Genomic DNA, 24,506 nt, shown 5'->3' with positions numbered 1-24,506 from the left:
CCAATCGGTGATGCCGGTGGTCGGAGATGATTTAGTGATCATGAGCTGCATTCATTTATTTTTTATTTTGAATATTTTTTTTTGCATTATTTTTAAATAAACCGCGTACACTCACAACAGCGTTCCGATGCTGAAGACTAAAAAAAATATATATATTTTTTCAATTAATACATGTTTTTTATGTAGTAGCCAGCTAAAGTATTATTATATATTACAGTCTATTAATAACACTATTTGAATACATAATCTTAACAAAATATTTGCTAAATAATTAAATAATAAAATCGTTTCAAAAGCTTTCAAAGCTTTTCTGATTGGCTGTTGCTAAGTTACCAGCTGTGCGCGTGGAATGTAAACAAACTCGAGAGCGTGTCTGACTGCTGGAGGTGAGAGGTGAGGAGATGGCGGACGTTCAGCGTTTAGAGGAGATGACAAAACTACTCAATGAAACGGTGAGACTGGAAGAATCTATGCATCTATAACATCTATGCACTTAATTAATATGAGCTTTAACTCCAGGGCTGCCAACTTCCACAGCTCGGCCCATTATAGCAGCTCCACTCACCATGTGGTGGGTCATTCTCAGCACTGCAGTGGCCCTGACTGGACTCTTAACTATCTGCCACTGTTAATATCACCACTATTAGCTAACTAACTATCTACACCATGATTAGTTAGTATATTATGATTATGATCAGAGCAGTTCAGCAGTATAGATAGTTTGGTCATTTTTATCAATAATTAATAAATAGTTCTGACCAGAAGAGGACGGGTCGGGACCCCTTGTGAGTCTTGGTTCCTCCCAAGGTTTCTTCCTCCAGCTCTGAGGGAGGTTCTCCTTGCCACTGTCGCTATTGGCTGCTCACTGGGGGTCTTTGATCCTTCATGTCTTCTTACGTTATTTCTTTTTTGTCTCTGTCTTTTACTAATTACTAATTATGTAAAGCTGCTTTGTGACGACAACAGTTGTAAAAAGCTATACAAATAATTTAGACTTGACTTGACTGGACTGGACTGAAATGGTGGTGGTGTGTTAGTAGTGAGTAGTGAGGTTCAGGCTGGTCCAGCTCTGAATGGTATAATAAGCCGGTAGGCCTGTTCCCATAGTATTACTTCAAAATACTGCACTGATCACAACGCTGAGGTGAGGTCCTAGTCCTGTTATTATCTGTGAATCGTTCAATAAGTGCCATTCAAACCTGTTTAGCAATACAGACACTTTAATCGTCTTGTTTGGTTTGATGCCACATTTAGTTAAGTTTTATTGTTGTCTTTATTCCTGTTTTGATTTTTATTATTATGATCCGGTGTCGACCTGAGGAGGATGGCTTCCCCGTTTGCGTCTTGGTTCCTCTGAAGGTTTCCTTCTCTCGACCCAAAGGAGTTTTTCCTTGCCATTGTTCTGTGCCACTAGCTTGCTCAAAAGAGGCTCGGACCCGGATCTCTGTAAAGCTGCTTTGTGACAACGTTTGTTGTAAAAAGTGCCATAGAAATAAAATCTAATCGAATTGAATTTAATTAATGTGTCTTTATAATCATTCACGAAAATCCCATCTCATATATTAGCTACTGAATAAATTCTGAATTAACAACTTTGCCATTTACCGCATTAAAGCAACATTAATCTTACCATTAATTTAAATGGTAATATTTCAGAGATTCCTATTTTAAAATCTACCAATTTTTCTTTAATACATATATAACTAAATCACACTGAATAGCCGAAAAAGCAACATCTGTAAACCCAGGAATATTGGAGCTTTCTCTTTACCCTGTGTCCAGCACTACTACCGGGCAGCAAATGCAAGAGTTTTAATTTACTGGAGTGCATATCCTCATGAGGTGTCCTCCACCACCCCTGCAAGGCTAGAAATAGAACAGGATATTGTCAGTAGGCCTCTCCCCTCTTTGCTGTTTGCAGGTAGGAAGCCCATCAGGGCTTTTATGAAAGGCAGCTCCATGATGGCAAATTCTCTTAAGATCTAGTGCCAGATCAGGAAAGCAATAACACTCTCTGAAACTAGCGTTTTGTCCCCTATTGCTTTCAATCATGCTTTTCCTCTATAACAAACAGATAAGGCCTTGTTATTGTGGAAAGATATATTTGGTGTTGGTGTTGGGTTGGTGTGGCGCAACAGATAACACCACTACCGGCCAGTAAGTTACCACACCACGTGTGAGACTGGGGTTCGATTCCTGGTCTGGTTGACTGTGTTGCGCTACACCAATAAGAGTCCTTGGGAAAGACTCCTAACACTACGTTGGCCCACCTCTGTAGTACAAGTAATCAAGTCGCTCTGGATAAGAGCGTCAGCTAAATGTCAGAAATGTAAATGTAAATATAGGAATCAGTACTATAGAAGACATGTACATTCACTGTATGTTTGCTTCATTTTCCCAACTTAGGTTAAAATTCGAATGCCTCATCATTTTGTTTAATACATCAGCTTCACACACAATAATTCACAGTTACGTTAAGACCAACATTCCCAACTTTGAAGATTTTTTATTTTGCTATGAGATTGTTGTGAGATCCAGATGTGAAAAGTCAACTGTTAACTGGTTGACAGACCAGTTTAAAAACATACACCCCTTCCACCCAGAACCTGGAAGAGGTAGTGCTGGGAAAGTACTAGAAATAGAGATTTCTGATGGCTCTCGGACAGAAGCTTTGCAAGGCATTCAGGCTTGTTCCAGTCATTCAAATTATCAGCTTTTTCAGTACAAAGTAATACATAGACAACACCACTCTCAAACAGAGTTACACTCTATCTATCTATCTGTATCCTCCCTGTGTGTTAAATGTAAGAGTGACGAAGGACCTCTGACCCATTCATTCTGATTTTGCTACAAATTCTATAAATTCAGATTAGAGGTATTTGGTTGTTATTCTGATAGCTATGGTCATACCATGCTAGATCGTCTGGATCTTGATCATAGGCCTCTATGTTTGGTGACCAGCCTAGGATTGCAATTGCAGGGCCTAGGGAAATTGTTAGATCTCCCTAGGCCCTGCAATTGCAATCCTAGGCTGGTCACCACACATAGAGGCCTATGGTCACTGTAAGATCCAGATGATCTAGCATGGTATGACAATAGCTAAACTATTTTAATGCTCTGGAACAAAGAAAGTGTACTCAGTCATGTCAGAATATTATATTATCACCTCCCCCGACTTGGAATGAACTGGAATGAACCAGGGGCATCACAGATGTCAAGTGACAGGGTTTACTGCACCTCTTAATAAGCGAGCACACCAGTCAGTTGTAGCAGAGTGCAAAACAATTGTCATGGGCAAAGTATGCAATTAGACTTGTGTCCAAAAGGGCATAAAAATCGAGTACAGGGTAAAGGATGGGAGTATCTCGGAAACCGCTAACTTTGCGGGATGTTCTAGAGCTGCGATAGTGAAGATGTACCGAGAATGGACTTCTTACACATTGAGGGCATCCCAACACAGTCCATGCCACGACATCTCGCTAGTGTCATCCAAGGGTGGCTATGCCTACTGTCAGTTATAATATTCTGATATGACTGTTTATATAAAGCTACATAAATCAAGTCGACTGTAAGTAAAATATTTAAAATATAAAAAATATAGATACACAGAACTGCGTTTAGTCCTGAGCAAGTCTCGTTACTGACCTTTTACAATTCCTCAGTTCACGCCTGTGAGAAGTGCGTGTTTTCGGTACTCTATGACACGCCGCATATGCGAGTGCGCTGTTCAGTTTGTGAGAGCTCTTCCATTGATTTGCCCATTACCATGATCTGATCTAACGCACATATGAACTGGCCGTTACTGACTAGCTAGTGACTCTCACTCGCCTCAGCGCTTGCTTAATCAGTGAAATTTGGAGCAGTTGATTTATTCATGCAGAGGTTAACTGGAACAGGAACAAGAGGTCGTTATAAAATGTGTGAGAAATGCTGAGTGTGGCATAAGAGTATGAGATCACTGAGTCTCACGCCCAGCCAGTGTGTGAGAGATGGCGGCCTAAAAGTAAATGTGTTGGCTTGACTAGGCCATTCAGAGCTCTGCATTTCATAAATTCAAAACTCATCACATGTTATTTTTGGTGTGTGGTAGGTAAGCATCTCTCCTTCTGGAAGATGGGACTGGAATGATGAAACTCAAACCCTGGATTTCACCTGGTAAAACGCTATCTGATTAATAACTTGGGTCTCTTTTAGCCACATGTTATTGTTATTGTATCTCAACAGCAGTATCTCAACAGCTTTATTACCCACTGCAACCACCTGGCTACACCAGTGTAACCATTATCTACATATTTAAACCTCAACAGCAGCATATAAACAGCTCTACTACCCACTACAACCACCTGGCTACACCAGTGTAACCATTATCTACATATTTAAACCTCAACAGCAGCATATAAACAGCTCTACTACCCACTACAACCACCTGGCTACACCAGTGTAACCATTATCTACATATTTAAACCTCAACAGCAGCATATAAACAGCTCTACTACCCACTACAACCACCTGGCTACACCAGTGTAACCATTATCTACATATTTAAACCTTAACAGCAGCATATACACAGCTTTACAACCCACTGCAACCATCTTTTCAAGCCAATGTGACCTAGTGATTGAGGAAGACTGCATGTGCATAAGGACTTTATTAGGGCTAAGGCAAAACTCATGGTCAGGACATGCAGGGGTCAAAACACAGGCAGGCAGGTACATCACAGGCAAAGCCATACTCCAGTAGCAAAAACAAGTAAGCCAACACCACAAGCACAACAAGATTTGGTAGTGTCACTGAGACTCCACACTAGCACACCAAACAGGGGAGTTTAGGTGGAGTCCTAATCAGTCCAGAAATGAACTGCACCTGTGTGCCTGGAGCACAGGTGCAGTGAGAGGCGGAGCCCAGCCCTTGTGCATAGGCTCCCCACTGAGGCCAACAGAGGGAGACATTACAGCCAACTTAGTTCATTCACAATCTGTCCCTTTCTAGATGTTGTGTTATTATATGAGCTTATGTAAACTAATAAAGCAAATAGTTTTTAACCACTGGTTTAAAAGAAGCTGTTTACTGTTTCTCGTTGACAGTTTCAATTCGTCTGTGGAGATTAAAGAGAAAAGAAAAAAGACGACATCTGCATATCAGGACTCTTTTAGGAAGCACCTGGAAAGGTAAATCAACTGCCGTGGGACCCTAAAACTAATGCTTATCCATTAAAGCAGCATTATTATGTAAGAATTGATATTTCTTGCTCTTGGGCTCCCCTTACAGTTGGGAAGTATAATTTGTACTTTGAGCCACCCCTAAAGGGCGTGCTTTTCTGGACAAGCTGATCCTGAGAAATACCACACTGCTATTGAAAGTGAAAAAAGCATGTGGACTGAGGCGGTAGAGTCATGTTACAGGATTTGACACAAATATGACTTGGGTCACACAGCGATTGTGAAATCTACATAGTCCAGTGAGCAGCGTGTCGAGCCCGGAGTAGCAGCGATAGAGGCACCGTTCTCCCTATTACAGTTACTGGAGCATCATAATGAATGTGAAGGTGCTATTTCAAGGTACAAATGCTTCATAGGCTGTGTCTGAAATGTGAGAATTGGTATTTTTGCTCCTGGGCTCCCCCTACAGACAGGGAGTGTAATTCACTTTAACAACACTGTTATAAATACTAATCATGGACTCATGAACAGCTGTACACATGCATTTGTTGACAAGCTGATAGATACAGAAGCATCACTGTAGGGCTGCATGAAATTGGAAAAGACTGGCATTTTTAGTTGTTTTGATATTGGATTGATATATAATCAGGTCTGGTAGCTCTGTCATGGAAAATAAGCACAGTGGGAATTTCCCTTTCGTGTCAAACAAGTTGTAGCATGATGTGTTTAATTAAATTTGTCTTACATGTCATTGCACGTCCTGCAATGTGACTATTGTGCATTCACACATTGCGATGCTGTAGGTGAAATGATATATTGTGCAGCTTTACATTAGTGAAAGTAAAAGAAGCATGTGGACTGAGGCGGTAGAGTATGTGATTTACGGGATTTGACAGTAATATGACCGGGGTTACACAGCATCATGCAGCTGTACACAGTTCTGGAGAGTCGTCTCGTGCAAGTTCCATAGTGATGTAGCAGTGTTCCGGCCTGGAGTGGCAATGACCGAGACACCATCCTCCCTGATACAGTCAGTGGAGCATCAGCCTGATTCTGCAGCTGATATTGTTAGGTAAAACTACCGCATAATGTTCAGTTTAGTTGGTCAAGACATAACGTTTGCTCCTTATGTTTTGCATTTGAGTTACAATGCTGGAAAAAATCACCCAAAATCTAAATGGGTGAAATAGGCTTTATTGTAAAATTAAAGAAGCATGTCTTGTCAGGTGGACTGTATTTAGAATAATAGGGACATTATTATGCATAAAAGTTAAATTGGATGCTGGTATATGTGATCATGTTTGCTTTGTGTAATTTCTCTGAACCATATGACATTTCAGAACATGCGATGACCTCAACCAAGGTTTCTAAAACACTCATGAGCACATGTTTAGTGCATTGAATGGTTTGCTTATTCATGTATTGCTTCATTACTTTACAAATCTGTAGACAGATTACGAGTTATATGGGGAATTTGTGTAATGTACCTGTTCTGCAGCAACCATATGTAGAGATGCGCAGTACTAACAAGGAACAAATGAACTGACTGCAGGTCATTGCATTATTGCAGAATCTCGCAGAGCAAGCCGTCAGCCAGAGGAGGGCAGTGTGGCCTGAGGAAGATTGTGGGACCTGCACAGCTGAATGCCTACAAGGCTGCTGTTAAACGCTCACAGAGGAACTCGGTTACCATCAATCATATTAAACGTGAGGTTCACACATTCTCCTGCTTGTGTAGACCACACTGCAGCAGTTATGAAACAACCATGCTGATTCATACCTCGGCATGCACCCATACATCTACATATGCTGAGCTGGTAATCTGTATGTTACAGAGGTAGCAGTCTCCTTAGTGCAGGAAATTGAAGGCCTGCCCATTCCACTGTGCTTTATGACTGTGATCAAGTAAGCCCATTTCCAGAGTTTTACCTTCTCGCTAATGAGCTAGTGTGCATAACATAGAGTCAGACTAATAGCAGCTGCATTCATGGTTGGGTTGTTGTGACTGCAGGAGTGGAGAGATGGACGAGTTCCTGGCCAGCCTTCTTCTGTACCTATCCTGCCACTTGGAGGGGAAAGCTCTGGAGGAACATCTCAAATCAGTCATGGCGTGAGTCTGAAGTGAGGGATTAAGTGCTGTAAAAGTAGGATGCTTTTAAAAGGATTACAATTAATCTCATGAATTAATTGCTATGCAGTTTGTTGCACAGCCATGGAGCCACAGAGACACTGAATGTAAATATCGACCTGTATCCTTCTGAGTTTAGTCTAACGTCCATTGACCCAAAGCTTCATATTATCTCCATATTATAAATATACCCCATTTGAATATATAACACAGTAGGCATTATACTGACTGGAGGCCTGATACTGTCATGTCTTTGTTACCACGGCAACTCATTATAATGAAGTCTAAGCCAAAGCAGTGCTAGTGCTGACCTGACCCACTGCACTGCTGATGGCTGACTGCAAATCTGGATTAGTTAACAGTGTGATCATGTTTCTGTTGGCTGTCACAGGGAGCAGAGTGTGATGGATAGTAAGGTGATGGCAAAGACAAGTGCTAAACTGGAGCTGGCCAAGAAGCACCTGGCCTTCTGTTACTCCAGTCTGGTGTTGGGGCTGGGTTTGCCACAGCATCATCACATGGCCTGTGGAAGGTCAGTGCCAATCATGAATACTCAGCCTACTCAAGCTATGGAAAAAGAGGGAAGTCAGGTTGTGGTTTGCTGTTTGAGTTGGTAAATTCTGGAAAGTAGACAGACAGACAGACAGACAGACGCAGACAGACACAGACAGACTGACTGTACGTCAAAATGTGCGAGGACACCTCTTCTCAGCTTCTTGTACCTATTGCTGACACAGCTCTGCAAATAGATACACACACAGCTTGTCCCTGTGTCCCAACTAATCCCAACTAACCCAACTAAACTAGAAGTATTGCCAATAGAATATGACATGAACCTATTGGCACCATGCCTAATATCAGCTGTGGGCTGGAGGGGAATAAGCCCCCCCCACACACACACAAAAAAAAAATTGAGCTGTAAAGCGGTGGAGTTGTGCTCTATGGAATGATGGTGCTCCATCCAGTACTTTTGGGATGAACTGGGAAGTCGGGGATACCCAAGTCGAGTTCCTTCGAGGAAGGATATGATGCTGAATCCAGTTAAATCTGCACAACAATTTTCCAAAATCTAGTAGAAAGCCTTCCCTGGACAGTAGAGACAGCTCAACAAGCTCATTTTACTACCCTTGATTTCAGAAGAAAGGATGAAAAAGCCATACTTTTCTCCATATAGTGTTAATTCAGCTTTATTGCCAGTGCTCAGTAAAAGTACAAGGCCACATTAATCTGCAATTAAACTGTAAATCAGGGTGGATCACATAGTGGGTGGAAAAGGTCATCCATCCTGAAAAGGAAAAGCATGCTTAAAACAAACACATGAAATATTATATAGTGTTATTTTTTTATAGTAAAGTGTCTGCCTCATGTTTATCAGATAAATGAGGATGTTGCTTCATTGTTTTTTCCATGTAATTACTGAAGATTAAGTCTTATATTGTGAGACGCATTACGCTTCTTGTCTACAGGAGCAGAATGTCATCCACTTACAGAGACCGGCAACTCTATGAGGTAAATACAAGACAATGCTATACTCTTAAAAATAAAGGTGCTACAAAGGGTTCATTGAGAGAAACCATAGACAAACCACTTTTGGTTTTGGTTGGCTGTGTGAAGAACCTTTAAACTGGTGAGGAACCTTTACATCATCTGACGGTTCATTAAGGTTCTTCACACTTGAACTTACCTCTTTTATAAAAAGGGTTCTATATCTGATCACAGGTGGTTCTTCTATGGCCTCAAACAGAGAACCCTTTAAAGCGCCTTTTTAACTATGTCTAAAAGTGTGCATGTAATTTACACACACTGTTCATTGTACCATATACTACATGTCCAAATGTTTGTGGACACCCCTTCTAAGAAATGCATTTGGCTACGTTAAGTTGCACCCATTGCTGACAAAGCTATTCAAATGCACAAACACACAGCTTGTCTAGTCACTTTAGAGAAGTACTGTCAACAGAATAGGACTTTCTGGAGCAGATAAATATGAACCTATTGGCACCATGCTAGAGGTGGGCTAAAGGGGTATAAAGCCCACCAGCATTGAGCTGTGGAGCAGTGAAACTGTGTCCTCTGGAATGATGGTTCTCCATTCAGTACTATTAGAATGCGTTGGGGATGAGGTGGGGTGGTGATCAGCCAACATCCTGACCTCACTAATGCTCTTGTCGCTGAATGCAATCAAATCCTCATGGCAGTGCTCCTCCAAAATAAAGCATAAGCATAAAGCCTTCCCAGGACAGTTACTCCAACAAAAGCAAGATAAACTAATTTTGAATACCCTTGATTTCAAAAGAAACAATGAATGATTATGTGTCCCAATACTTTTGTCCATATAGTGTAGTTTCAACTCAAAAGTATAAGGGCTCACACTAAAACTCATATACTTGCATAACGTACATATTAGTGGCATATTAGTTACCCTGTCTAGCTCATACCATTAGAAGAAGTTTATAACTGATTAAAATCATCTGATCAAAATTCTGATCTGTGTGTTCTGCATGTGGATGCTAGTGTTTGTACAGCTTCTTCAGTTATGTAGCATGGGTTACCTTTGGAAGGAAAGACCTGAAAGGGATCCAGGCTGAGATTGGTCACTTGTTCCGGTCAAACACATTTAATCCTGTCCTGAGAGCTGAAGCCGAGGAGGAGTCAGAGCAGGACGAGGAGGGGATCACCCAGACAGAGGGCCTGTCTGGACCTGTGCATTCCAGACAAACTGCCCCAGCCAAAAGGTCTGAGCCACATCATGTACCTGAGTAAACTCAACAGACATTTGTACACCTTAATAGCAACATAGCCTGTAGAGAGCAAAGCATGAACCCAGATACTGAATTTAAATTATTGCAATTCAATGGAGAGTGTACCTCCAGTAGAGGTTTGGTCAAGTGAAGCTTGGTCAGCATTTTTTTTTAATGACAGTGAATTCATTTCTGACTCCTTCCTCCTTGCTTACAAACAACCATGTCCTCCATGTGGCAGCCCTGGCTTCCTTTGGAAAGATTGCTAACACTAAATCCACCCACCTTTGTAAGATGGTTAAATATTAAGTTTCTCTGGCTAAGAACATGCATGCTGCATGGTTACGTGGGTGGGTATTCTCTTAGCCAGGACCTAAAGGTTGGAGAAGTAGGCTGAGGACCAGAAAGCCGCCAATTCGATCCCCTGGACTGGCAGGAAGTGTGGTGGGGGTGGGCTGGAGAAACAGCGCCCTTGAGCAAGGCACCTAACCCCCAATTGCTCCCTTGTTAAGGTGGCTGCCCACCAATGTGGGCCTTTGTGCTCACTGCTCCTATTCACTACTGTGTGAATATGTGTGTGTGTGTGTGTATGTGTGTGTCCACTGCCATGGCTGGGTTACATTCAGTTGTACTGTTGTGCATTTACTATGTTAATAAGTGTGTTTCTTGACAATACACCACATGTCCATATGTTTGTGGACACCCCTTCTAAAGCTGGTTTAAGTAGTGAAGTACTGCCAATAGCACAGATTAACACAAACCTAATGCCAGGAGTGGACTACAGGGGTATTAGGCTGCATTCAAACACTGATTGTATCACAAAAGTGTGACTAGGCTGTATGTGACCAAGAAACGGCAACGAGTGGATCCTTTGCCAGCCAACATATCCCAGGTTTCATTGCGTGACAGCTGCAGCCATCAAGGTTGCTAGGTGATAGGAACAGCGTTTCGTGATGCCTTCAAAGTCTGCGTTGTTGTATACTGCGTCTTTTGAAGGATGCAGCCCCTAAATTGGGACACAGCTTATGTGCGACAAGATGTAATATCAATATGTGTATTGTTATTTATGTTTATTTTTGCTATTTTTCAGGTTTTTAGTTGTTTTTTATATTCTCATAATTTCAATATTATATATCTTTTTACATTTGCGTCCATTTTTAAGTTATGAAGGGGTTTTTCTTCTCTAAAAGTGGCTGTTTTGAAGATACAAGGTTTTTGCATGGCAGTACTTATTAAATTAAATTAAATCCTTCATTAAATTGGCTTATTTTACTTTTTACTTTAAATGCAATCGATCAGCCAAGACAGGTTCAGTTTAGCATTGAAGCCATGAGGCTAATATAATAGAGGTCCTATGACTTGAGATTTTGGGTGACAGACTCCCGTGACTTTTTAGCTACTTTAGTTACTAGCCTCACAGAGATAATGCTGACAGAGCAAATCTAAAGAAGCAAGCTATGCACACCACACATGTCCCATTTGAGGTAAAGTAATTACTTAAATCTCTATGCTAATGTAATGTCACAATATGTATGTCTGCAGTTTGGCTATACCATGGCTTAGTAGTTTGCACCCATATGCTGGTATCTCCTGTGCCTCCATGCTGACTGCCTGGGGGGGGTTGATTTGTGCAGTGATTTATACTTTTATGGTTTCCTCTGCTGTCAGTAACACTCACTCTCTGTCTCCTGACCTCTGACCTCTAGGACGTCTCATCGCCGGCCAGCCCGGAGCAATATTCTGACCCAGCGTTCGCCCCTCATGGTGTCACTTCTTCCTTCCCTGAAAGAAAAAGCCCCTCATCTGTTCCACAGGTCTTGCCATCTGAAGCAGCAGCCAGCTAAACTCAGAGACACTGAAGATCTAATGAAGGAGCTGAACCAACAGTTAGCTTCACTCAGGTGACAAAAGTGTTACTACTGACTTACTCTGACGTCTGGGAAGGGAAGGAAGTATTTGAATCAGTACACTATTAAATTGTCATTTTTTGTTTATCTTATCTCCTCTGTGCCCCAACCTCTTCTCCATTCCACCTCCCTACCTCAGTTTTGGTATCCTGGGAAAGCCTCTCAGCCAGTTCAGCTGCACCACACTAATGCCAGCAAAGGACAAGAGTGAAGAGGGAGACAACGAAGACAGCAGCGACGAAGAGGAAAGTGAAAATGATGAGGCCAGATCACGAGTTACTGAGAGCAAGATCTCCTTCAAGGGCCAGAGATCTGCAACAGCAACAGCAGGCAAGCGCAGCAGCCTCAGCCGGGCTTACACTATGGCCTCCAGAGCCACCACGGAGGTGCTGTCGTCAGATACAGAATGAACATCACTGCTGGATTTTGGAGTTACCGGCTTCGTTCCTATTAAGTATTAAAGATTAAACCAGCAGTTTGTGTCACTGTGGCTTCACTACTGATATACTGATGTACTGATATACCGCACAAAGCACTGTGCACTAAGGTTTTAGGCACCTAAGCACATTATTTAAAGCATGTCTCTCAGCGATAGGAGATTTTTTTTTACCATAGAAACTCCAGATCTCATCAGAACAGATTCAGGTAAACATAAATCCAGTAAAAATGAACAAGAGCTTCTCATTCTGAAGAAAATAGTGAGATCTTGTCGGTGAGCTAGTCTGAAGAACAGAGCTCGGTTCCTCCAGGTTTCTCCTGGACGCCCCCCAGTCCAGCCAGCACAGCGTGGAGGATGTGTTCAACTCCATCAGCAGCAGCAGCAGCAGCAGCTCACCTGATTTACCATCATTAAGCCCTGATTTACCACCAAACCAGGTGTTGATCTGAGGAGAACTCTAAATAATACTAGACTCCATGAGAGAGGAGAACTTTGGAGATGTTCTAATGATGAACACAGTGATGGAGAACCACCACCACTTTCTGTAGGAGTGTTATTATTAGTGTTTATTCTGATATCAGTGTTTTACTCAGTAAATAAACTCTGTCCAGATAAGGAGCTTTTTAACTCTAATTTTCACAGCTGTCTGGAACTTTTCCATGGTACTGTATATAAATGAGTGTTGTTCTTAATTTAAAAAGCAGCCAAGTCTAAAACCAGTGTGAATTGCTGTGACTCTATGCAAATATGGTTATACAGGATTGTATACAGTGTTGGTATTGGTGACGGGGGTAAAAGGGGCTGTTCTGAGGCTTAGTTTCCATATGTGGTCTGTATGGAGTGGGGGGTGAAGGATGAGTTTGTAAAAAATCTGTTGTATTTAATTAAAGTCAGGAAAATGTGGTTTTCTTTGATATCTGCCCTTTAATCAAGAAGCACCACCACTGAGTGGAGCTGTTATACAGTGTTAAAATCATACTTTTAAACATAGACACAGATAAAGAAATGTGTCCAGCATATCATCAGATATGACAGGTTTGTTAAACATCCTGTCAATGGAAATACTTTGTTTTCTGAAGTCTTCCAATGCCTGACATTTTTGCTTCAGCGTTGCTTCATGGCCCATGTGGCTTGGCAGATGTTGGTGCCATTGTACGTTCTGGCAGCCCTCAGGAGTGTAACTGAGAATAACAGAAGGAGCTTTGCCATCACCCTAATTGGCTGGGTAATCTGGGACGCCACAGCCAGTAATCTAGGTCTGGATAAGCCTACCGAGGAGTGGAGTGAGGTGCTTGCGTGCTTGCATGCTTGTGTGTGTGTGTGTGTTTGTCAGTTTCAGAGGGGGGTGGGGTGTGACATGGTTCCTGAGTGCAAGAGTCAAATTCTCAGTCGGCTTCAGTCAGACAACGCTGAGTGACGACGAGGTCATCATTTGTAATTATCCACTTATAACCCTTTTACTTCATTTTGGCGCTCACACTTTCTTAGATAGTACTGACAATGACAGGAGTGGATAAACCATGGCTGTAGTGAATCTGCCATGCTCTTCTTATTGTGATTAGAGTGACTGGAGCTGTGGGTCCACCCTGCCCCCCTTGACAGAGACTGCAAACTTTAGCTCTACCCCCCCCCCCCCCCCCCCCCACACACAGGACTTTATGGCCCCATCTGATCTGTATAATTATTACCATCAGGAATGCTTGATTAGCTAAATGAGAGGTAGATTAATCCTGGAGGAAGAACTAAGGGGCTCCAGGAGGAATGTTGGTGAGTAGAGTAGAATTGCCTGGCTCGTCCTTTAGGGGGCGACAGAGCATATGGTACACTGTGGGCGCAGGATCTGGTAGTAATAATAATAATAATAATAATAATGAGGGAAAACAACAGATTTTATCGAATAAAGCTATTTTTAGTTGCAAATAATGATATAAATAATATATAAACATCACTCTGTTCTAAAAAAAAAAAAGCTGTAGCAATAAGCAAGCGCACACTTAGAGAGGTGGTAATGTGTGGGAACTCACATGGGAGTAAAATACGGATTATAAACCTATGAGAAATTCTTGAGAAGAGAGAAAAAAGAGAGAGAGAGAAAAAAAGAGAGAGAGCATGAAAAGCTCATTTTTTTTTAAACTCCACGCCGCCCCCCCCCCTCTCTCTCTCTCTCTGACGATGCGCCCATATGGTCGGACTATCTGTCAATCATTGGCCAGGCTCTCCCTCCTTTGACCTGTATTTGTGCTCCACTGCGCGTTCCGCACTGAGGGCGAGTTGCTGTACACGCGTGGACGCGGCGCCGTGTCCTATAGAAAGAAATACAGAGAGAGAGAGAGAGAGAGAGAGAGAGAGAGAGAGAGAGAGAGAGAGAAGGGTCAGGAGGTCGTGTTTGATTAGGAAAATTAAAAGAAGAATCCCACGTGTAGCAAAACAAAAGTGCGCGGAGGACTGTAGTTTAACGCGAAAGCAACACGTATCCGGTGAGCCTGCACTCCTGAGAGAGAGAGAGAGAGGGGGGAGAGAGAGACAGAGACAGAGAGGGAGAGAGAGAGAGGGAGAGAGAGAGAGAGAGAGGGAGAGAGAGAGAGAGAGAGGGAGAGAGAGAGAGAGAGTTGCTCAGAAGTGGAAGCGGGAAGATATACCTCTATTTTTCCGCGATTCTGCACGAAGCCGCACGTTTGCCCGAGGAATTATGAGGAACATTTGGATGCTATTGACCCTCGGCTTGACTGCCTTTCTTTCGGGGGAGAGGGTGAGTCTCAGCGGCGAACAGCGACCCGCTTTCCTCGGGGGTAGAGAGTCGCTGGTGGGGGGACTCTTTGGCTGGCACTGCCTTCCATGTTGCTCTCTGAATAGAGCCAGAGCTTCCTTCTGTAACATTACTGCTTGTGTTCATGCCCTGATTATAATAGATCTTAACCAGAAAAATATATATATATATATATAATAGTATATCATATATAATATAATATATATATATATATATATATATATATATATATATATATATATATATATATATAACAGTTCCTAAAGAAAAGTCTTCTGACGAACTATGAGGGAGATACGAGGGGTAGCTGCTTAACTATCTATCTAACACTTGTCGGTGGTCTTACAACTTTTCGGTGGTCTGTAAAGGTGTAGCTAGCTGAAGCCCGAGCTGTCCTGCCGTTTTCCGGGGAAGGGGTGAACCGCACCGCTTCCCTCGCTGGTGGGCGATGTTGGTTGGTTGGCACTGCCTTCCATGTTCAGCTGCACTCGTATTATAGTCCATTAAGTGCTCATAAAATATACTGTTTTATAATTAATCAGTTTATGTTTTACAAATAAATAAAAATGTAATTATTTAAGAGAATATTTATTATTTTTTTATTTTTTTAAATCCTCTTTTGGCATTTTAATACCCTAAAATTGACGAATTTCTAAAAATCCAGCCCCTAACATTTTCTTGAGTCTAACGGCTTTAATAACAAAGGAAATACGAGAGGCAACACCTGCTTATAACTTATAACTTCCCGGTCGTTTATAAAAGTGTGCAATGCACCCCCTGCTCGCTGCGAAATGATTATATTGAGTTATTATAGCCTATAATTAAAATACAGATCAATAATAAGGCATAGGAATGGCTTGCTCTGATTTAACCAGCGTTAGTTGGTTAACGTTGCGCCTCTCTCTGAGGCATGCTGCTGAGCTCTGCAGGTTAAACAGATGCTGCTCCTCTGAAGTACTTCAGCTTGGCCTTTTCTAATGAACTGAGCAAGAGAACAGTTTCCAATTGAGGAAATCATTCTACCTTACTTATCTATTAAAAAAAAAACCCTCTTCTTCCTGTCCGGCCTGTTTTTATGATCAGATTTGAGCAGTTCAGTGCTTCCCAGCTCGTAATGGAAACTGACTGCCAGATCACAGACAGTGGAAGCCATCTAGCTATCTGCAGTGCGTGAGGGCTTAACCTGCTGTACACTGGAATGACTGGCTACTGTGCAGGACTTTTGTGAGCCATAGCACTGGATATGTGGTCAGATTCACAAGCAGCAAGCCAAGGTTCTTCGTTCTCTAGAAGACCAGGGCGAGCATATGTGGCATGAGAATCCGCCGTCAGGACTGTTTGTGTTATGTGGTATTTCGGAGTATTTCTGAGATCTGCAAATCCACAAATCATCCAAAGGAAATTTCAGATAAGGTGCTGGACTCTAGCATATTGGGTTTAGATGGAGACAATGAATAATAAGTGGGCTGTCAGCTTAACTAGAAGAGCGTACCTTCATGCTGGATGGACTGTGTAGGAATTACTGTACACCTAAGGTGTCAGTTTTAGACCATCCAAAAGTAAGTGGACAGTTGGTTGCTTCCTGTGTGCTGCTACCTCATTAGTTGGTGAGTAAGAGGGCTAGGTCAGAAGGTCAAGGGCATTTTGGAGATGATGCCAAAGAAGTGGTTGTAAAGTAGGCAAAGCCTGTTTTCCTTAAAAAGCAACCAATGATAGTGAAGTAATGTATAAGGAACAGCTAGCTGGGCTTTGGAAGACCACCGTATTGGACAACAATGTGAGCAATTGGCTCACATGTCTTTATTGATGAAGTGACCACTGTTGGCACTGGTGGCATTGCTAGATGTACAGCGTAATTGCATAGAAGTGCAGTTTTCATATGAGGCAAACGTCAGGATTAGGATCAGGTGCAGAAGATCATCTGCAGAAGATTAGAACATGGTTAGACCTTTAGTTCAGTTTGCTCTTGATTGTTAAAGCGAGTGGTGAAGATCCTGACCATGACCAGATCCAGAGAGCTCTCTGAGGCCTTCAGAAAGAAGGTTCTAGATTCAGGTGAGTCTGGGAAGGGCAGAAATCAGCCGTTCCACTGTCCGCCAGATCGTAAGTAAGACCGCCAACATGGCCAAGCGAGGCCGTCCTAGCAAGTTCAGCCCATAAGCAGATTGCAAGATGTATTAAGAAGGCTCCACAAGAACAATCCCAAAATGTCACCATGGGTCCTCTTACATTTAAATTTACAATTACGGCATTTAGTGGACGCTCTTCTCCAGAGCGATTTACAAAAGTGCTTTGCTATTTACCCAAGAAAAACCTAGTTTGAATAGACCAAAATTCTAATTCAAAGATACCTCTAAGCTTTAGACTCTACTAAACACAATACAATAAGGTGACCATAGTACTCTATTCGTCCAAGTACTCTCGAAAGAGGTGAGTCTTCAGTCTGCGTTTGAAGACAGCGAGCAACTCGGCCGTTCGGACACCCAGGGGAAGCTCGTTCCACCACTTCGGTGCCAGGACAGAAAAGAGCCTGGACGCTTGTCTTCTGCGAATTTTGAGGGATGGCGGGTCGAGCCGAGCCGTACTTGAAGCTCGAAGGGCTCTTGGTGCGGATCGGCTTTTGACCATTGCCATCAAGTATGGAGGGGCTGGTCCGTTCTTGGCTTTGTAGGCCAGCGTCAGGGTTTTGAATCTGATGCGGGCAGCAGCTACAGGAAGCCAGTGAAGAGAACGCAGCAGTGGAGTGACATGGCTGAATTTAGGGACATTGAAGATGACCCTTGCCGCTGCGTTCTGGGTTCTCTTACAGGTAGCTCAGGTAGTATTTCTGAGATCTGCAAATCCACAAATCATCCAAAGGAAATTTCAGATAAGGTGCTGGACTCTAGCATATTGGGTTTAGATGGAGACAATGAATAATAAGTGGGCTGTCAGCTTCCTGAATTTAGGGACATTGAAGACGACCCTTGCCGCTGCGTTCTGGGTTCTCTTACAGGTTGCTCTTGCCACAGTTGAAATCAAAGTCCAGCATCTACCACCAGAAAGAGACCATGCATGTTTGATAATCATGGGAGGTGAGCTAGGAGGAAACCCTTGCTGTCAAAGTCAGGGCCAGACGGTAGGTGGGAAGAAGGTTAAACCAGGACCTGGAGTTTCTTTGCTGTATATCTAACATGATGCTCTCTAATGCAGCTGTTACATCTTTATATGACACTTAAATAAAGCGTTTCATAGATTTCCCAGTTATCTAGTCAGGCCTAAAGAGCATGAAAGCTTTACATTATTATGAATTATCATCTCATAAACCGATTTCTGTCCATGCATCTACATGCTGCTGCAGCAGTTGGGGGCTGTGGTGTTATCCGGCCTGGTGCTTTTAATGACTCATTGTTTTGCATGAGGTCACTCTCTGATTCTGATGATGGTCAGCCCTTTCAGATTTTGATGACGGGACAAAAGAGCTGTATTTCAGTGATGGAAGCAGAAGCCGTTGATTTTATTGCTCTCTGTGATGAACTGAGGAACCTGTCTCCGTGTCTGAGTGATTCATTGTAAAGTCTATAGTTAAGCAGCTCAGTAGTAAATGAAATTGTATGAACCAGGATCCAATCTCTTGTACATTCTTGTGAAATGCCACAGGGCTGGCACCAGCTCCAGTGTAATTCCATGCTTGACTGGCATGCTGGTTTGTACTGTCTCCTCCCATTGATCAGAACCTCAGCCAGCGTGCCCCGCAGCCATGAAAGCTGTATCAATCTCAGCTAAACCCGGCACAGCACATCGATTCTCTATGCTGGCATCATGTTGACATGGCAATTAAAGTGGTCTGACTGGTAACCACCGGGCAAATCTATGTGTTGATTACAATTGATGCGCCTCGGAGACCACGTTTCCCCAGCCGGCTGAACAAGAAGGCAGCAAATTCACGACCAAGTTGAACTACAGTTCAGTTGTGGCTCGTTCAGCAGAGACAATGCGGAGACGCCGGTGCATTCTTCGGTGCTGAGGTTCTGTCTGCGTGTGTTGTGAAGTGAAATTTAGCCACACAAGTCGAACGTGTTTTGATTTGTTGTCTGTGGTCAGCTGTTTGAATGTGTAATTTGCATGGTGTTTTGTCAGGAAGCGAAGCTCTCCTGCTTTCAGAATGCAGATTTATGCAAGGTCACTGCTTCCCTCACCATCTGAGATGTGCCTCGTAGGAATATCTCACTAGCAGCTGGGTGTTACACTTCGCACATAATAAGAAGTTGTTTTTCAGGAAAAAAGACATAGAAGAAACAGTTTCAGTGATGACAGTTTATCACAGCCAGATGGATTTAAGGGAGAGAGTGGATAAAAATAGCAGATTTTTTTTTCTTTTTTTTTGTCAATTGTTTCCATTTTTCTCCCAATTCAGTTCTGCCAGTTAACCCACCTGTGCATAACTAGTGGTTGGTGTGATGCAACAGATAACCCCACTACATGCCAGTGAGCTACCACACCATGTGGGAGACTGGGGTTTGCTTCCCGGTCTGGGTGTCTGTGCTGCGCTAAACCAATAAGAGTCCTTGGGCAAGACTCCTAACACTACATTGGCCCACATCTGTAACACGAGTAACCTTGTAAGTCGCTCTGGATAAGAGCATCAGCTAAATGCAATAAATGTAAGTGTAACTACCCCTAGTGCTAGCATTGCTTCCAACACTAGGAGGGTACGGCCTCCTTTTATATATGCAAAGCCAGCCACCGCCTCGTTTCGGCCTCATTGCCAGGCAGACGACCTGCCCAGAGAAAAGCACTGGGTCCCCAGCTCCACCGCATCAGATAACATGCCTGTCCTGGCTAACGTTGCTTAAAAGCGACAAGGGGAGAGAGCGTTATCTGCCCACCCGGAGAGAGAGAGAGCATGGGCAGTTGTGCTCTCTCAGACTCCGGCCGCTGATGGCAAAGCGGGCCAGTGTTAGCACATTAGACCTCTCTGAGCCACTCTGAGCCCACGCCCTGGTTAAAAATAAGTGTTGATTGTCTGAGTAATAATAAGTTAGCAGTAGAGGGGGGCGGTAGGACATTTTTGATCAAATCCTAATAAATTTGGTCGTTGTGAGACACCATATACTTCTTTGAGCGTGTTGTGGATATTAGTGGTGCTTAAAGAACACTGACCAACCACATGTTTTATTACAAAGAATGTAATAAGTCCTGTTTAATGGGATGGCATGCAGCACAATGTGAATACAAATCACTGTACTCAGTACGGGAGAGGAGATACAGATACAGATACAGAGTTGTGTATCATGAAAATACCATGAAATCTGTGATATTAATTTTTTTAGCACATCGCCCACCCTTAGTTCACATCCTCTAGAGCAGTGTTTCTCAACCCTGGTCCGAGAGGCACCCTGCCCCGCACATTTGAGTGCTTTCTCAGTTCCAAACACACCTGGTTCAACTAATCAGCTCATTAACAAGCCCTTTCAGAGTGGAAGGGTGTGTGTGTTAAAGCGGGTAATCCACTAAAATGTGCAGGACAGGGTTGAGAAACACTGCTCTGGAGACACTTCTGCCATTTTTAAGTAGAACTACTGTTTATTGGCTTTATTTAACAATTATCAGCAATGCATTGTTGAAGTGTGGCACACGCAAAAAAAAACCCCAAAAAAACGGCACATTAAATAGGTTACGTTTTATTTCCTCAATCTGTTCAATTCAGAAAATAAATAGATGTGAAAATGCCATATTTTAGTTTGGTAACTGTCCAAAACTAACATATTCACTTATGTGCCATTGGATCAGGAGCATCCAAACTTTTGTGCAAGACAGTAAGCTTGGTTATGTTGCAGATAATCGTATGGTGTTTATTATTTGTGTATTATACGGATATTGCACATGTTTATGATAAATAAAATAATAAAATAATAGTAATAAAATAATAATAAAATAAAATAATGACGAGCAGATGAAGGAGAAACACCTGCACATGCTGACTGGTGTCCATCCCTTACTCTCGCCACTCCTTCACTAGAGGCTGATTTTCCAATCTTTCATTCATTAGCAGATGTTTTGGCTGTGGGTAAAAGCTTGTATTGCCTGTGTCATTATGATGATACAGCATGACAATCAGTGCATAACTGTATTTGCCATAAAATACAATCAATTGCTTGATATGAATAATCTGTATAATCTCTGTTTTGCTCTCTATCACGCAAAACCTTGTATCTTAATTTTTGCAGTTTTTCACTTTTTGACATAATGTGAATCTGACAGTTGTCTGTTACCCTGTGCCCAAAGTCCACAATGGGCGGACCAATAGAAATGCTCCAAAAATGTCTTGTAATAAAATATTTTACATTGACTTCCATTTAAAGTTCAGAAGGTTTTTGGCTTCTCCTGTAAAGTTGACATTTTGGAGTTGGCATTTTTGGCTTTCTGCATGACAGTGATGATATGCAGCACTAAGGAGTACAGGGTGATGAAGTAATGCTGATTTCATGCCTTGTTTGAACACATGAAACGAGTAAAGATAGCATTCTTTACTTATAATCTGTAAAAAGTAAAGAAGCGATCTTCCCATTTTGAATTGTGAGAGATATGCTCTTTGAATTGGATGTGGAAGTCAGTTATACAGACTTTAACAAGCCGGTGCTTTAACATCGCTTCCACTTTAAATGCTTTAAATGTACTAAGTTGATGATTTGTTGAGCTCGGCATATCTCGCACTCAGCAGTAGGCACCAGTACATACAGCACGTCGAATTTGTATTCTACAACAACTTGCCTGCTGCTCTTTTCAAGTGCTGATTGTCTGTGATGACATAATCTGCGGATGAAAACATGTTCATAATACCCCTGAGTGGCTCATCTCGTAAAAGCACTGCTTTCAGCGCAGGCCTGTGAGGCGCAGCGCTGTGTGTCGCTGTCATCTGGCTGGAATCTCATTTGGTGGAAAAGGACTCTGGGCCCCTCTATCCCTTGTCACACAGTGACGTGCTTGGCACTGAGGTGCGTGCTTGGTCACATGGCGGAGTCAGATGCTTGGTGATCTGCCACAAGCATGTTGAGGTTCTTAGCAGTGTCATGTGTCGAGCAGTTTGAAAAAGGTACAGACTTTGCCTCCTCCTCCCAGACTGCTGCGGCTGTCATGCACGGGGAAAGAAGCCGGCTGTATGGGTTGAAGTGGCTGCTGCTAAATTGGGAGGAAAATCTGAAATACTAGGGATGCAGCTAAGGCTTGGTTTGGAGATCCAGTGCTTTTATGGTACTGACTACATTGTTTGTAGTGCTTGGGTGGATGCTGTCACAGGAACTCTTGGAATGGGAATTCTGTACTGTAAATGTTTGTGGACACCTCTTCTAATGAATGCATCCAGCTACTTGAAGCTTGACCAGCCCCTGTAGAGAATTATTGCCAATAGAATAGCATATGACTCCCTGGAACAGATGAACATGAACCACTTCCCAGGCGTGGGCTTGAGAGGTATAAAGCCCCCTAGCACTGTGGAACAGTGCCCTCTGGAATGATGGTTGGTGCTCCATCCAGTACTTATGGGATGAGTTGGAGAGATGAGGATGAGGTGGAGTGGTGATCATCCAACATCCTGACCTCACTAATGTTCTCGTGGCTGAATGCAAAACACCACATTGGCCCCTTACTGGACAAGGGGGACAAAACACTGTTGTAGGTGGAGGAAGAAGAAGAGGGTAGGATGAGGTCTTTGTTTCAGTAGGTAGGCTATATTTATCTGAGCCTGTGTGAGCAGATGCAAACGGGTAACGACGGGCGGGAGATGGAAAACATGCTGTGATATTACTGGATAATGTGCATTTCCCAGCCCCTCGTTCTAATCTTCGGCAGCCAAACGCCACCAGCTGTTTACTTCGATCAAAGAGTGCAGGAAAACCGGACTTTAGCATTTTGAATGCCGTGACCCAGTGGGCTTACTATGACCAAGGTCATAAACTAACAAGGTAAAAAGTTATCATTTGTTTTCAGGTAAATTTTTTAAATATTTGTAATATTTGCAATATTCGTAAAAGTAGGAGTCAGTCAAATGGAATTACTGTTTTTAAATATTTTAACTGTTGAATTGTTTTGAATATTTGTTGAATTAGTCTATGCTTTTCACTGAAAAATAGATAAAGAAGAACAAGTGAAATGAAAAGCTTTATCCACTGAGCTTCTTAATTCATTATTTAAATAACTTGTTCATAAATAAAACACAGGCCTAGTAAAGTCAAAATATTTACTCACAAATAAACGCATCAGAAGATCAGCATCACAAACTCTCATCTTTATACGGTCCTGTCAGTCTCTTCACACTCTATCGCAGTTGTCTTCATGATGCTCACACACTGAAGTCAGCTTTCTCAACCCATCCCTGGAGCAGGGTCTTTTGGCTTGCTCTGCTTCTTCGCATAATTTTTAATGGCCTCCGCAGGCCGGGCTCTGGGGTACGTGACGGAATCCCAGAGTGCGCCTGTTTTGTCATCAGCCGTGCAGCTCCAGCCCAGCTCATTCTTTCCCTTAAGCTAAACTGCTTCACATCGACTGTCTGAAACGTAACAAAGGCTGCCTGGTAGTAGGCAGTATTTGGAGGCAGAAGGGCACTCAGTGAACATCCGAACTGAATGACTGCATAAAATGCTAAACTGCAGCTAAGGCTCGGTTTGGAGAATCAGTACTGATATGGTAGTGACTCCATTGTTTTACTTGGTTGGATGCTGTCACAGGATCCATTGAATCATGACATATACTACATGCCCAGATGTTTGTGAACATCTCTTGCATAAAATGGAAATATAGTTTTGTAAAGTGAGAAATTATATACAATAATTTTATATTTTAAATAATAAAAAATGCCTTATTTTTTTACTGGATGTAAAAACCTAGAGGTCAGCGCTAACTAAGCTAAACACTAACAATTAATCATGAGCTACCCGATTTCCTGGCTACGTTGTGACACTTATAGCCATTGAGGCGCCTCTCAAACACAATTTAGGTGTCAATGTCCAAATGTTTGTGGACAGCTTTGTCATGAATGCATTTAATACATGAACCTATTGGTACCATGTCAAATGCCAGGCGTGGGCTAGAGGGGTATAAAGCCCCCCAGTATTGAGCTGTGGAGCAGTGGAAGAACTGTGTTCTCTGGAATTATGGTGGTGCTCCATGCAATACGTTTGGGATGAGTTGGGGAGTTGGGGACGAGGTGGTTGGGTGGTGATCATCCAACATCCTGACCTTAATAACGCTCTTGTCGCTGAATGCAATCAAATCCTCACAGCAATGCTCCTCCAAAATTTAGTAGAAAGCCTTCTTCTCTGGACAGTGGAGACAGTTACTCCAACAAAAGCAAGTAATGAGCAGGTGTCCCAATACTTGTGTCCATG

The 24,506-nt window shown here is 42.6% G+C and overlaps 2 protein-coding genes across 2 annotated transcripts in view; both read left to right on the top strand.

Annotated features, from left to right (window-relative positions):
• Window positions 1-385: 385 nt before the first annotated feature.
• Window positions 386-12,918, top strand: LOC140551463 (protein phosphatase 1 regulatory subunit 36). The gene is made up of 11 exons (XM_072674896.1): window positions 386-452; window positions 4,091-4,155; window positions 5,085-5,168; window positions 6,730-6,866; window positions 6,995-7,064; window positions 7,171-7,269; window positions 7,679-7,819; window positions 8,754-8,796; window positions 9,802-10,022; window positions 11,735-11,929; window positions 12,075-12,918. The coding sequence occupies exons 1-11, from the start codon at window positions 402-404 to the stop codon at window positions 12,343-12,345; spliced, it is 1,377 nt and encodes a 458-aa protein (XP_072530997.1). The 5' UTR covers window positions 386-401; the 3' UTR covers window positions 12,346-12,918.
• A 1,685-nt stretch (window positions 12,919-14,603) lies between these two features.
• sdc2 (syndecan 2) overlaps window positions 14,604-24,506 on the top strand; it is a 49,385-nt gene continuing 39,482 nt past the window's right edge. Inside the window, exon 1 of the mRNA XM_072674895.1 lies at window positions 14,604-15,123. Within this exon, the coding sequence (XP_072530996.1) occupies window positions 15,064-15,123 (60 nt within the window). The 5' untranslated portion in view covers window positions 14,604-15,063. The remainder of the gene's footprint in view (window positions 15,124-24,506) is intronic.

This window comes from Salminus brasiliensis, chromosome 3, assembly GCF_030463535.1.
Source record: "Salminus brasiliensis chromosome 3, fSalBra1.hap2, whole genome shotgun sequence".
Taxonomy (NCBI): domain Eukaryota; kingdom Metazoa; phylum Chordata; class Actinopteri; order Characiformes; family Bryconidae; genus Salminus; species Salminus brasiliensis.
This window is presented reverse-complemented; position numbering and strand designations above follow the sequence as displayed.